The following is a 14,361-nucleotide window of genomic DNA, read 5'->3' as shown; positions in this document are numbered from 1 at the left end:
GTTGGAGTTAAACTTTTTCAAAATTTCTTTTTGAAGACTTTTTTATTATTTTATGTATATAAATGTCTTGTCTGCATGTATGTAAGTGTACTATATGCATGCCTTGTCCCTGAGGAGAACAGAAGAGGGCCCTGGATCCTCCGGAAGGGCAGCTAGTGCTCTTAATCTCTAAGCTACTTTTTCAGCCCTACCTTTTCAAATGTCTTGTTTTTATATATTCTCTCCACTTCTAAAATGGGAAAAATAAAATCTGGTAGTGAGAATCCAAATCTAATCACAATATAATCTGCTGGCTTATGAAAGTGTATAAAAAATAACACTAAACCAAACATGAATTGATATTATGAAAAAGAGAGCTTGATGGGTTAAAGACCCACTCTAAACCCCCTACAGCAGTATATGGGAAATACACTTCTTTTTTACCTTTCGGTTTCTTGAGACAGGGTCTCACTAAGTGGCCTTGGCTGGCCTGGAATTCATAGAGACCCACCTGCCCCTGCCTCTTAGTGCTATGATTAAAGGCACACACCACCATGCCCAGTGTGAAGCACACTTCTTGGTTAAGGCCAAAGGAATTTTGATATTTTACTATTATATATTTCTAAACTTTCCCTCCCAATGGGTACAGTGCAAAATTCACTTAGAAAGTTCATCATCTGAATTATCGTACCATGAGAATGATGAAATCTATATATGATATGCTCATTCTTAAAAGTAAATTGATATTTTTCCAAATAATGTCTCCATGTAGTATTACTAGGGGACACTGCATAGGCCTACATGATAATAGCTCACCTCCATTGTTGGAAGTCAGTGTGTGTCTTCTTATTTCCTGTTCCGTTTTGAGTCGCCCTTTGGGAACATATTGAAGTATTACTTGAACTGGTGCAGTTTTCACACTTTGATGGTTCGTTCACTTTAGGGAGATTTTTCCTTCACTGCTACCTTCCATGTACAAAATGGTCCATTTTAATTTTATTCCTTATATATCTCTTTGATCTATTCTAGTTTTAATATTTTGAATTGTAGAAGAAGGTTGCTATTTTCTTTTTTTACTTCACCTAAGTAAGTGAAATAAATCCTTGTCCCTATTCTGGGACAGGAATTGAAGGTTGTTTTATTTTGTTTTTAATTTTTTCTCCTCTATTTTGCACAGATTCTTATGCTGATCTGTGTACACATCTCTGCCATCTTTAAATAGATCTAACGGGTATACTACCAGGATTTAGGTTTTAATTTTTAAATCTTTTATTATCATCATCATCAAAAAAAAAAACCTAGTACATATACATTATGAGAAATGCCCCAACCAGAGGTTATTGCCTTTAACCTTGTAGTTTAAGAGACTATTGAAGTCACCCCAGGGCATTTTCTAGAGCTGTTTTCTTAAGGGCTCTGGGCTAGCTTCTTCTGCCACATACTCTGAGCTTCTCATCTGGCAGATTGGGCTCCAGTTCACTTCCTTTTCTTTGTACAGACCTAGTTTTAAATACTCATTCTCAGAACAAGCAGTATTAATACAACTAAAACCTCTGGAGAAGTTCCTTTATAGAGTCCGTATGACCCAGAAGCCATGTTGTAGCATACCCTGTACTAATAGTCAAGTCACACCCTGGACTTCCTGCATGTGCTCGTGCCTTCATCGTGTCTTCCTTCTCCAAAGATGCAAAACTATTTTCATCTTAAAGTTAATGGATGGACCCTTCCATGTAGACTAACCATTTTTTTTATTTTGAGTCTCTTCAGGGAAAGAATGTTTGCCTGATGCCTTGATTCTCAGGATCCACATATTTCTTCCTAATATCTTATTCTCATTTCTACTGAAATTTTCCCATGGGTTACTAAAAATCAAGAGAAAGAGTGATATAGGAATAACATATGTTCTATTCAGAAACATAATTTTTTCATGTACCTGCATCATTTATTATTTTGAATTCCGTGTCCTTGAACTGACCTGTCCCTCACACTTGTGTAGCTCACAGACCATCTATTGAAGTTGTGAGAGGCTTGAGAGGTGATCCTCCCACTGCTCATACTTAGAAACTGATGTTCATTGAATTCATAACTTAGTCATTTACATGAATGCGTATGGCAAGGCAGAGGCTAACTCTGCGTTGATGCCTTTTAGAATTGTTTGGTGATCCTGTTCATCTTGAGTCTTTGGTTTCTGTTTGTGAGTGACTAGATAGAACAGTTCTTGGAATTTGACTTCTTAGTTTCTGTTGTTATAAAGTGTTTCAGAGCCTGATTTCTTAGTGAAACAAAGTGTCAAAAATGTAGAGTTTGTGCCAGGGGATGGTAGCCCATGCCTTTAATCTCAGCACTCAGAAGGCAGAGGCAGGTGGATCTCTGAGTTCAAGGCCAGCCTGGACTACAGAGCAAGTTCCAGGACAGCCAGGGCTACACAGAGGAATCCTGTCTCAAGAAACAAAAAAAAAAGGGGGGGGGGGGATTTAGAGTTTATACGTGCAAATGCCCTCCATACACACATACCTCTTATTTTTTAATTAAAAATATAAATTGTTTCTTTAAAAAAGACTCTAGAATTTGGAGTTAGAGAGATGGCTTAGTTTAAGAGTATGTACTCCTCTTAGGGAGGACATATCAGGCAGCTGAGAATAAGAAAGTGTATTTAAAATCTTGAGGATAACTTCCACTTTACATAGCATGCGACATCAATTCTTAAGTTACTTTGATTTGCCTGCCTCTTTCTCTTACTGCACCAGTATAGGTCGGGCACTTCTAATCCAAACAGCTTTAAAATCTAAACTTGAGTACTCATGTGATACTCTCTGACTCTCAGATTTTGGCACATTTTAGATTTTAGATCTTTAGATTCGGGGAATTCAACTAGAAAAGCAGAAGTTTACAATATTTCTGATCCCAAGCATTTCCAACTGGGAAAAGTATTAGTAACTAGACCTCCTTGCAGGTGTGGTGCTGCCAACAGGCTGGGCAGTGCCTTGTCTAATGAGCATCTTACTTAAGAGCTGTAATTTGTATTTCATTTTTATTTCATCTCAGCTTAAGCTCGACTAAAGCTTTCATAAAATGGAATTGCACTCTGAGCTTATTATTTTTCTTCTACTTTTAAAATTACATTAATGAGCTGTTTGAGACTCATTCCCGTGACTTGTTTATCTGCTACACTCCTTTTTAAAGCTTCAGTCCTGAAGGTCTTTTGACAAACCAATATTTATAACAGTTTGACAGCAGGATGAGGAGCAACGTTTGTCTTTATAACAGCTTGAAGAAAGAGCCTCTCCAGGATCCGGTCATGCAGTTACAATCTTGGCCTCCTTTCTTATGCTGGGAACATGCATACAGAAGCCCCTCCCATGCGTTTTCTTGTCCCATTGACTATCCATTCACTTCCCATCTGTTTTGCAGTCTTAAAGGAACTGAAGGGGCCCTCTTCTTATAAATCTGTCTTTGCAAGTGATAAATGATGCCCTATCTCTTTAAGGACTGCCTGGGTGGTTTTTCTTTTCTTAAAATGTTTCAGCTTTCCTCTTACAAAAGTCAAAGTAAACTATACTTTTAAAAATAGGGGAAAAGTAGAAAAGGCAAACTGTAACATTTTTAAAGTCGTATTTAATTCGTTGGAACAGAATAATTTACTGACTCTATCCTCTCAAGCAATTGCCTATGTCAGTATTTCTTTGAAATAAGATATTTAGATTTTCTGCACTGGCAATACATGGGCAAGTAAAATGATTCATTTTGACAAAGTATATTTTAGCTATTAGAGCAAAAAAGAAAATGATGTATCACTAATGAATTAGAATCTGAAATAACTTTAAATGTTTGTTATCATAATGTGAATTGATATAATTTGTAATATTTTGTGTGCAGGACACAGTAAAATGACTCACTGTAGACAGTTGTAACCTCATGATAGATTCTGCGGCCTTTACTAGAAAAAAGATGGACGTGAATGCTATAAAAACGTATTATTTGGTATTTCTAGACCTGAAAGTAAAAGCTATAGATGCTTCTGATGTTGGCTTTTCTAAGAATTGAGCATAGCAAAGCATGGTTCAGCACACATATATTTCCACTACCCAAGAAGCTGGGTCAGAAGGATTGCCATGAGTTCAAGGCCCAGCTGAGCTACATAGTGAGTTCTAGGCCAACCTGGGCTACATAGCAAAGCCTTTCTAAAAAAAAAAATGAAGAAGAAGGAGGAGGAGGAGGGAGAGACAGAGAGAGAGAGAAAATAATTCAATATAAATAATTTTTTCTTCCATAAAAAAATGTTTTCTAAAGGTTAAATGTGACAAATAGTGTCATTTCCACCATAGCCCTAGTGCTAGGTGGTGGTGATGCACGCTTTTAATCCCAGCACTCTGCGAGACAGAGGTAGGAAGATCTCTGAGTCCCAAGACAGCCTGATCTACAGAGTGAGTTCCAGGACAGCTGGGGCTACACGGGAAAGGAGCGGGAGGGGGCGGAACACAACACTTAAGAAAGCTGGATAAGGAGCCAGACGTGGGGGCACATGCCTTTAATCCCAGCATTCAGGAGGCAGAAGCAGGTCCATCTCTGTGAGTTGAAGGCCAGCCCTGTCTATATAGTGAGGGCCAGGACAAATGGTTAAAGAGACCCTCTCTGGGGAAGGAAAAAAAGAGCAAGCTGGATTTCTCCATAGTCACTATTAACAAATGTAGAATTCATTGTTCCTCTCAAAACTTCTTAAGGCAGCTTTGGGAGAATAGCACAGTACTCTGTAATGTTTGAATTAAGTTTGGCTTAAGACAAAACAATAAGTAAGTGAATAAATAATCATGGGTATCAATTTTCACTATAGTTTTGATCATTTTGGTTTAGGTTTCCTATTTCCGCTTTTGTAATTTTGTTTCCTTATTTCTCTATATCCTAGATTCCTCTAGATCCTGAGTTTCTAAGGGGCATTTATATAGTACAGTTGTGCAATAAACAGCAAACGTTTTCAGTAGCAGTGTGTAAGCTTCAGAGGAAGTGTTCTGGGAATTCCTAGCCCTGTAGTGAACAGCCCTTTACTGAGGAGATTCACCCACACTTTGTTCTAAAGGATGGTGTGGAGTGCTCACGCATTGTGATATGGGGCAGCTGTTGAGTGGTTTGCACCTTTCGGTATATGGTTTGCCTAAAGTGCTCTGTATCAGTCCTTCAGTCCGTTTGTCCATGCGTTCTTTAAAGACATCACAAATTGTCTAAGGGTGATTTCAGTGCATGTGGTAGTGTTTTGTGCGTGGCTCTTTGTTCGTGTTCTAAACTGATATCAACCACTGAAGTGATCCCTCTCCCAGGTTATGCCTTTGGCAGTCTCAGTGTATTCAAAACCTAATTACAGATTAGTCTGTATTTGGGACTTTTAGAGCACGAATAAGAAGACGAAAAGCTCTGAGAGGAGCAGTGCCATTTCATGTGGGGATAAAGAGACCTAAAATGTGAATGGGTGTCAGGTCATCTGAAGAGAAGAAGAAAGAGAAGGAACATCATTCACTGAGGCTGGTGCTTTACGAGTTGGGGATTATGGGAATATTCATGACTCAATCAAGATGCACAATGAATTGATGTTTGAGATGGCTCATCTTTTAAGTAAACAGTGGGTAAATGGGAACGAGCCTCCGTATTCACTACATGTAGAACTGTGTCACAGGATAGTTTAAGCCCTTCCTGAGTCAATTTAATTTATCAAAGAGGCCACAGATTTTATAAGAATTCTCTATTTGAATATTTAATCCAAATATTTGAGAGAATTGGGATTTGTTTTATAGTTAGCCATACTGATTTGTGCTGGTTTCTGATTTTCCCAAGTGTGTCCTGTTTGACGTGAAAGGAAACCCCAGCACACTTGAGACAGTGCCGTTTGCTCTGTTGCTCTTTGCTTCGGCATGAAGCAGCAGACCTCCTACGTTTTTCTAAATCAGAAAGGTTGAGCAGGGCTCTTCCTTAGCAGGGCTGCCTCCAAGACTGAAAGAGACAAACAAAATGTCAAATTTGAAATCGCTTCAAAAGAGTAGACATTCCTGGACTGACAGAGAATAAGCAAAGCATACTTATTGGTTTGGGGTTGGGGTTTTGGCTGTTTTGAGACAGAGTTTTTCTGTGTAGCCCTGGCTGTACTGGAACTCACTTTGTAGACCAGGCAGGCCTTGAACTCAGAGATCAGCCTGCCTCTGTGGTCCATGTGCCATCCCGTGCCCCCCCCCCATCCTCTTTCCCCATTCTCCCCACCTCCCCCCCGGTGCTGGCATTAAAGACTTGGGATACTTCTCAAAGGAGGAACCTCCCGAAGCTGGAGGAAGCCAGCTGAGCAGTGAAGAGCAGAAGAGCCACAAGAGCTCACACACAGCCGCAGTTCCATAGCTGCATATGCCCACACAGCGCGGCACGTGCACATAATTAGATAACCCTCTCTAAACAGGGAGGGAGAGTTGTCCCGTGTCCCAGAAGACTCCATCTGTTCACATCATTACACAGGTGAAAAGCACAATTGAATTTCCTCAGGGTGACAGTGACGCTTATTGGCTGTGGCTCTTCTTCCTCGTATAGGCCTCTCCTCATCCACCATCCCCATTGCTTCTGTTGACTTACTTAAATGCTTTCTAGCATTCTTAAGGTTTTATGGCAAGGCAGTACCATGCCCTGACATTACAATTGTAAAACTTTTCATAAAAGTGTAACTTTTTAAGGGAAAATTAGAATTTTCTGTATTTTTGTGTTAATAGTCTTTTAACTTTCATTTAGAAAAAAAAAATGCTTGCCTCTTCAGTTTCTAAAAATTGAATTTCCCTTTAGACACTCCAGAATTGGACACCTGCCTCAGTGCAACTTTGGTGTCTCTTCGCACAAATAGCTCTTGCTCTGACCTGTCCCCCATGGGTGACAGCACTGTGCCACACACCTGCAGACAGTCTGCCCCTCAGAGGATGGAGGCCACTGATAGGGCAAAGGTTGGCAAACTGACCCTGTGGCTGCCCAGTTGCACTCAGATCATGCATGAAGTAGAGTTGGATTATGCTTTCTGCAGAGACTGCTCACCAGGGAGTGACTAGGAGCTGCTGAGGCTGGGAGCACCTTTGTGGGATTTCTCTCCTGTTGTGCTTTTCAAACAGGTGGGATCTTGCTGGGATTTTTATTGTTTGTTTTAGTTTTTATAAAGACCATGGTCATCTCTGGAACTGCTGAAGGATAATTTGAAAAGCTGTTTTCTTCATCTTGTTTAAAGAATGATTTAAAGAACTGCATGTTTGTGAAATTCTGAAAAATACTCAGTTATTTAAAAATTACCTTTTCTTCGTTACTTTTTTTTTAAATTTAAGTTAGAAACAAGCTTGCTTCACATGTCAATCCCAGCTCCCTCTCCCTGCCCTCCTCCCCCACCCTCCCCACCAGGTCCCCCAGTCCCCCACATAATCTCCACTCTGATCCCCAGGGAGGGTGAGGCCCTCCATGGTGGATCTCCAGAGTCTGTCATTTCATCCAGGGCAGGGCCTAGGCCCTACCCCAAGAGTCCAGACTGAGAGAGCATCCCTCATTGTGGGATGAGCACTCAATTATACAGCTCAGGCCTTCCTAACTAGGGATGGTACCCCCACTGCATCAGTCTCAATCAGGAAATCTTACACAGTCTAGTCTGATCAAGGCAATTCTTCAATTGATGTTACCTCTTCCCACTTGACTCTAGGTTGTGTCATGTAGATTGATGACACTTAACCGCTGATATTAACTCAATTGATGTTGCATTGCATGGTAAGAGAAGAAGAAAGAATCTGCTTGATATGTGTGCATATATGCACAGTCACTATTTTTCTTAACAAAAATAGCACAGAAACATGAATGTCAATTACCATCTTCATTTTCTGGTCATGTGACTTTGGCTGGTGTGTGTATGGCTACCTTCCTCTACTATTCATTCTTTGTTTCCTCCAAGCACCTCAGCAGGTCCAGTTCTTTCCCTGGAAAAATGACCACTACCTTCATCCCTGAAGGTTCTAGGCCATTTGTCATCTGCTTGGGTTGGGTTGTTGTAGTTTCCCATTCTTCTTACTCAGGAAAAGCCAAGTTGTCCTAAAGGGTCTCCAGTGTCCTAGACATAATCCTCCTTACCTGCATTGTGCAGGAGCAGTTCACTTTCCCGAGGGAAGTGTGGATCAGTCACCCCTCCTGACACTATTATTCCTGTCTTAGTCTGTTAGCTTAGGGGCAGCAGCAGCCCAACGTGGCCCAGGGGCATACTGAGCTATAGTTCAGTGGAATGTGTGTTGCATCTTCTGGCTGAAGCACTCCCTGACTGATCATGCACATGCGCACACACACTTGTAATTTGAAATTGTAAGAGATAGATTGGTGTTGTCTTAGCATTTCTAGTTCACTCATCTGTAGGAAGAAATGCTACCATTGCCTTAACTGTTATCAGATTTTTTGAGTGGTTTGATCAAAACAATAGAGCTTTCTTCTCCACATACTTTCTTGTTTTTAATATAATACCACGAATTAGAAATAGTAAATTACACAGTATCTGCAAACACTGTCCTTTGTATGTGACTGTAGTAGCCACCATTATAGTCCTACAATGCTGTCAAACTTACAGAAGGACAATTCTTTCTTTGGCTGGGCCCTCATCACCAATGCACACTACTAATAAAATGTGTATCTTCCAACACAGATTGTTTAATTGCAGAAGATATAATGTTGACCATTAATGACTCCTTATATGATATCTGCTCTGAGTAGAGAATGGATGCTTGGCAGTCTCAGGTCTCAACCTTGAACTAGTTGGCTCCCATCAGTTGGTATTTCCCACTGATGGGTTAAATTGTGTTGAAGGGATGAAAGCATTTCTCACACTGATTAGTGTAACTGACACTCTAATACAGGAGGTACATGACTAAGCAGCAATAGCATATAATGGGGACGTTTCAGAGAGAAACTACAGATTTTATGTAGAATCCAATAAACAATGTCGCTGTAATGATACACGGCACACTTGTTGAAGGTATAGGTAACTTTATTGTAGAAATTACTTACAAGAGAAACTGGGCAACCCAGATGAGTCAAGTCTTTCGCTACCAAACCAGAAGCCGAAAAGAGAGCAAATGTGGCTCTGCTACAGTCTTTTATTCCCACCTCCATACACACCTCCAGCAATGCCCAAAAGTGGGCCTGGCTAGCGGCGTAGTTCACCGCCCTGTCCCTAGTCATGCCCAAAATGGGTGTGGTTAGCGGCGCGGTTCCAACCTTTCGTTACCACATCCGTATGTGCCTCTAGTGCGCCACGTGGCTAATGGCGCAGTCCTAAGTTTCCTCCTACAAAACAGAAAAACTAAAAATTGAAATAAATGTAAGACTACTTTCAGTGGTTCTTTTTATTTTTTTAACTTTTCATATTCACACCTAAAAAGGTACTTTCATATGTTAAAGATATTCTCCAGTTTCCTTTGCCTCTATTTCCTGCATTTGAAATATGAATGAAGTACATTGTATCTCATCACACTGGTATTGCCTGACCTTCCTGGTAACTTCACCTGTTAGTTTATATTTTAGACGGTCATTTTTCAGATGAGGGCCAATTTTGTCCTTTCCCTGTCATTGTTGAGATAATGGGTCTGACAGCACAGCCCCAGCTGGCATTCTGCTCACACTGGGCCTCACACGTGCTGGGTTTACAGCCATAAGCCACCATCTCTGCTTGTTAATTCCTTAAAATAGCCTTTTCTTTTTTTTTTAGGGGGGGGGCTTCAAGGAATCTAAGATTGCAGTAAGACAATTCTATGTGTAGGCAGACAAGCAGTGTTCTGTGTAAGAGGTCACGGCTTTATTTAGTAGTTTCCCAAAGGGTTCTGTCAAGCATCTCTCCTCCTTTGCATTCCAAGAGTGGCCACTTGCTGCTCTTCTGACCTACCTGGACATGAGCCACAGGAGGTCGAGTGAGAATGAGTTTCTCCCTTTTCCTCAATTCAAGATGCCTTGTAGACGATTTAATGATACGGATTCTCTCTAATAATTTATGCTGCCTTTGAAAAGTATGTGTTTATATTTCCCTCTTTTTATCTCCATAGAGAAAGTTAGAGAAATTCAAGAGAAACTTGATGCCTTCATTGAAGCTCTTCACCAGGAGAAGTAGATTGTATGAAGTGAGTAATTCTGAGACTGCAGTATTTGAAACCTTTCTCAGTAACTCGTGGTTCTGATGGCAGCATCCAGCTTGCTTCTTCTCGATGATGTGATCCCTTTGATAGCATAACTCTTGGAGCCAGCTTCCTTTGTGTTGTTCCACACCTTTAAATCATTTGATTACCTTCTGGCTAAACCACAGCTATTCTCTAGAACGCCTTTTGAAAAGAACCAAGGTTAATAAAAATATTTTATAATTATTTTCCAACATGTAGGTGACTCATTTTTCTACCCTGAAAAGCGGATCTGCACTTGTTTTTATCTTACCCTTGTGCTGACAGTAGGTAGTCCTGTGTGTTAAATAACTTACAAAGCTGCTTTTTCCATTTCACTGAAGCTCTTCACCAGAAGTGAGCTGTATTCTCCCTTGTAGTTCCAACATGTGTGGCACACCTCAGAGTACTCGTTTTGCTTTTCTATGCAATAGTTGTAATGTTTTAAGAAAGAATTCTAGAAGTTGGGTGTGGTGGCACACTCAGGAGGTAGAAACGGACACTTCTCTATGAGTTCTAAGCCAGCCAGAGCTACATTAGAGAAACCCTATTTCAGAAGAAGAAAAAAGGGAAGAAAAAGAAAGAAATGAATTCTGGGGCTGGCAAAATGGTTCATCAGGTAAAGGAGCTTGCACCAAGCCTAACCTGAGTTCAATCCCCAAGACCCACAGATAGAAGCAGAGAACTGACTCCTGCTGTCCTCTGACTTCTACACCCACACTCTGGCACAGATACACACACACACACACACAAATCAGTGTTAGGAAAAAAATTGGAGGAAAAAAAGAAATTAATTCTATATTATACATTTATTTACATAATGTTTGGTAAAATTATGCTACCATTTTATGGCAAAAATAGATAGTTTAATAAATCTAGACAATTCAAACAATTAAGCTTTGATATTTAGTCATGCTATGATAAAGTTGCTTAAGTCTTTTCATTTGTCTTGCCAAATCTGAGTTTCTTAAATGAATTTATTTTTACAGAATCCTGCTCCTAATCACCTCTGCATACATTCGAAGAACGAGAACTTCGGTCTTTTGTTCTGCCTCCTTTCTCCTGTTCTACCTTTTCAGTGCAAAATAAAGTCATAGGGTAAAATTAACTTCTGTGTGTCACAGGCACTTCAGCCCTCGGCTGCCTCGTGAGCAGAAGAACCGTGAAAATGACCCCACAGTCTGTGTTTACTGATGTGACATTGGGAAAACAAGTTTGCCATGGCCCTTACTTAGGCTTAGTCCTCAAAGATAAGGAAGTTATCTCTCAAGTCTTATTTGTGGTGGCACCAGTGGAATTCATTAGGGATGTCATCAGACATATAATGGTAGTTGCTTTGGAATAAAACTTAAAGTAATTTTTAAGAGACATCAATTGTCTCTTAAAATTGTATATATGGCGACGATTGCCTGCTAAGCCATCATCTGTCTGAAGTGTTCTGTATCCAGGACTGTTGGGCTGTAATAATTCAGTTTATGTTCACCACATGAAAGAAAACTGGTTTACAAAAGAGTGTTTCAGACAGGTTAGCTTATATTGGACAGTTTCTGTGCATATTCAGTGACAGAAGCATCAACTTACTGTTACCAGCTTAGACACTCGCCTTGGAAGCCAATAGCAACAGCTTACATCCATTGCTGTTTTTACACTCTCTATATCCATTTGCAATGAATTCTTTTTGAATATTGTGTGCTTTCCATCAGACTTTCTGGTAATAATGCATCTCTCCTGTTGACAGCCATTGAATTATGACCCAAAATGGAGAAGATTAAAGGTAATCACCTGACAAATTTCATTTAGAGTGATGTCAAACATTTGAACTAGGTCAGGCTGCAGCACATCCGTCATACACTATTTTAAATAAAGATTATTCTAACAAGTGGGAGAACAGTGACCCACCTCTTAAATATGAAAATTCTGTTTAATTCACTGCAGTTCAGTTACAGTAGTAATCCTCACAACATTGTCATGTGTTTTATTTAAAACTGTATTGGCTAAAACAAATATGCCATATTTTACTTAAAACATCTCTTTCATTTGCTACTTTTTATTATTAAGGCTTTATCGTGCCAGTAAAATGCCCAGTGTTGCAGTTTCTAGGTCACAGTTAATTTTATAAGCAATTTTCTTGGAATTGTTTTTGATAACAATTCTCTACCCACACACATACTTTTTTAAAAACTACAAATACAGATCATGATTCTCTGAAATTCTGACAGTATGAAAGGCAAAATATTTCAGAAACTGTAAATTCAGTAAGTATTTTATTTAAATTATCAGAGAAGACATTTAGGTTCGACCCTCAGCATCTGAGAGCAGCGTCCATCGTGTCCCAGGCCAGAGTGCTCATGTGCCCTGTGTCCTGTTTAGGTGTGGGATTGTGTTGAATATTAGCTAAGGGGAGCCCTGCAGGAGAAATCTCCAGGTTTTTCCTAAGCAAAAGGCTGATGTGAGGCATCATATCCCTTTGTATATTTTTTTCCCCGTGGAAGAGAACCTTTATTTCTTGAGGGGGTCAATATTTGTAACTTCAACTAATTACCAAAAATCCGTGTCATTCTTCACATCCCCCATGGGTTATTTTTAACCTGGTTTCAAGCTAAACATGCCTTTACACACACACACATACCCTTAAAAGCTAGGTATTTATCAAATGCAGAAGCTGTGGGAAGGAAATAAAGTTCAGTCCAGCAGTTGACCCTGTCTGTCTATCACATCTATAGTTCTGGCACTTACTATACAGAAATGCAAGTCTAACTGCACAAGAAATCATTTGTTTCTCACGTCCAGATATGCAAAGAATGGAGTAAACAAAATTCTATTTGGAGAACTAAGGGATGTTTAAGGAGATGGTAAGCAAAACGAACTGGTTGGGATTTCGATTATAAACCCCGAGTCTGTACAACATTAGCCAGAGGAAGCAAGCTTGCTGCTTTACCCCGCACAGCAACCAGGCTGCAGTTACAGGTGGAGCGGCCAGCCTTTCCGGGTCTTACTCCTAGTCTCCTGTGAACTAGGCCATACTCAGTGCACTCCCACAGGTTGCCTGGTACCCAAATGGAAATGAGCAGTGTAAGTGCATAGGGAGCACAGCGAGTGAGACTTCCCACCTGCAGTTTTGGAATGTCACATATAGGATTCTGGTGGCATACTGCAGTAATCCCAGCCCTTGGGTGGCAGAAGCAGGACTATTATGAGTTAAAAGCAATCCAGAGCTCCCTGTGGAGGCCCTATCTCAAAAACAAAAATAATAAAATTAAGAGTATAGGCTTAACAGGCAAATTTCTAGTTGATTTTGTATTTATTTATTTCAGATGTATTTATCTGATAAGAAACATGGTATCTTTTTCCAATAAATGAGATGATGGTGCTGGCGTATCTCCATCCTCTACGCTGGTGTATGGTAGACTGTCACATGCTGTAACAAATGGAAATGTGCTTGAAAATATGCTTACCTTCTAAACAATCATGACTATTTAATATCTAAGTATTTAAAACTTAACCATGTCTTCATGTGCACTGTGAATGGACTTTGTATTATTTTTTTAAACCTTACACTTGATGTAAATGTTACTACGACTTATATTTGCCTGTGCTTGATCTAAGGTCATTTGTGTAGATGGGTAATTAAAAGATACTGAAGTGACATTATAACTCTATTATGGAGAGCATCTTTTACATTGTCTTTATTTTAATGAGGAAGAGATACCTCTGTACCCCGGGTCGTGATTTGACCTCATAATATAGGCAAATCTGTGACCCAAGAAGCTTTCAAAGTGGCTTTTCTCAGAAGGCTTGCATGTCATGAACCTTGCATTTCACAGTTGCAATCCATGTTCAGCCGATGCTTCTTTTCCTATCTCAATATTTGTCAAAACACTTTGGTCTTTTCTTCAGTAAAATATAAAAAAGGACAGCTTTCAAGTTTTATGCTGTGCTGCTGTGGTCATCACTTCCATTAATGATGGAACAATGACATGTTCAGTCCCACAGGAGCTTGCTAAGGGGCGTTAACTAACTCTGAGACCTGGAGGGAACTGTAAAGATGACTTCTATCCATCCTGATTAAAACCTTCTGTCCTCACTTTTTATTGCCACCACACTTTGCCCCTAAGTGACGCTCATAAAGTAACTCGCTGGTGATTAGCTGTGCGGAGTACTGTATAAACCCTCATTCAGATTCCAAGTGCTCGGCTGAAGTCCA

General features: G+C 40.0%; 1 protein-coding gene across 5 annotated transcripts in view; it reads left to right on the top strand.

Moving 5' to 3' along the window:
* Opa1 (OPA1 mitochondrial dynamin like GTPase) overlaps nt 1-13,816 on the top strand; it is a 76,436-nt gene extending 62,620 nt beyond the window's left edge. For all 5 annotated transcript variants that reach the window (XM_040750993.1, XM_040750996.1, XM_040750994.1 and 2 more), the window contains 2 exons: nt 10,050-10,124; nt 11,147-13,816. In XM_040750993.1, coding sequence (XP_040606927.1) covers nt 10,050-10,114 — 65 coding nt within the window. In that variant the 3' untranslated portion in view covers nt 10,115-10,124; nt 11,147-13,816. The remainder of the gene's footprint in view (nt 1-10,049; nt 10,125-11,146) is intronic.
* The last annotated feature ends 545 nt before the right edge of the window (nt 13,817-14,361 follow it).

Source organism: Mesocricetus auratus, unplaced genomic scaffold (genome assembly GCF_017639785.1).
Source record: "Mesocricetus auratus isolate SY011 unplaced genomic scaffold, BCM_Maur_2.0 Super-Scaffold_100008, whole genome shotgun sequence".
In the NCBI taxonomy this organism is placed as follows: Eukaryota; Metazoa; Chordata; class Mammalia; order Rodentia; family Cricetidae; genus Mesocricetus; species Mesocricetus auratus.
Note: the sequence above shows the minus strand (reverse complement) of the source record. Positions and strands in the feature narration are given on the sequence as shown.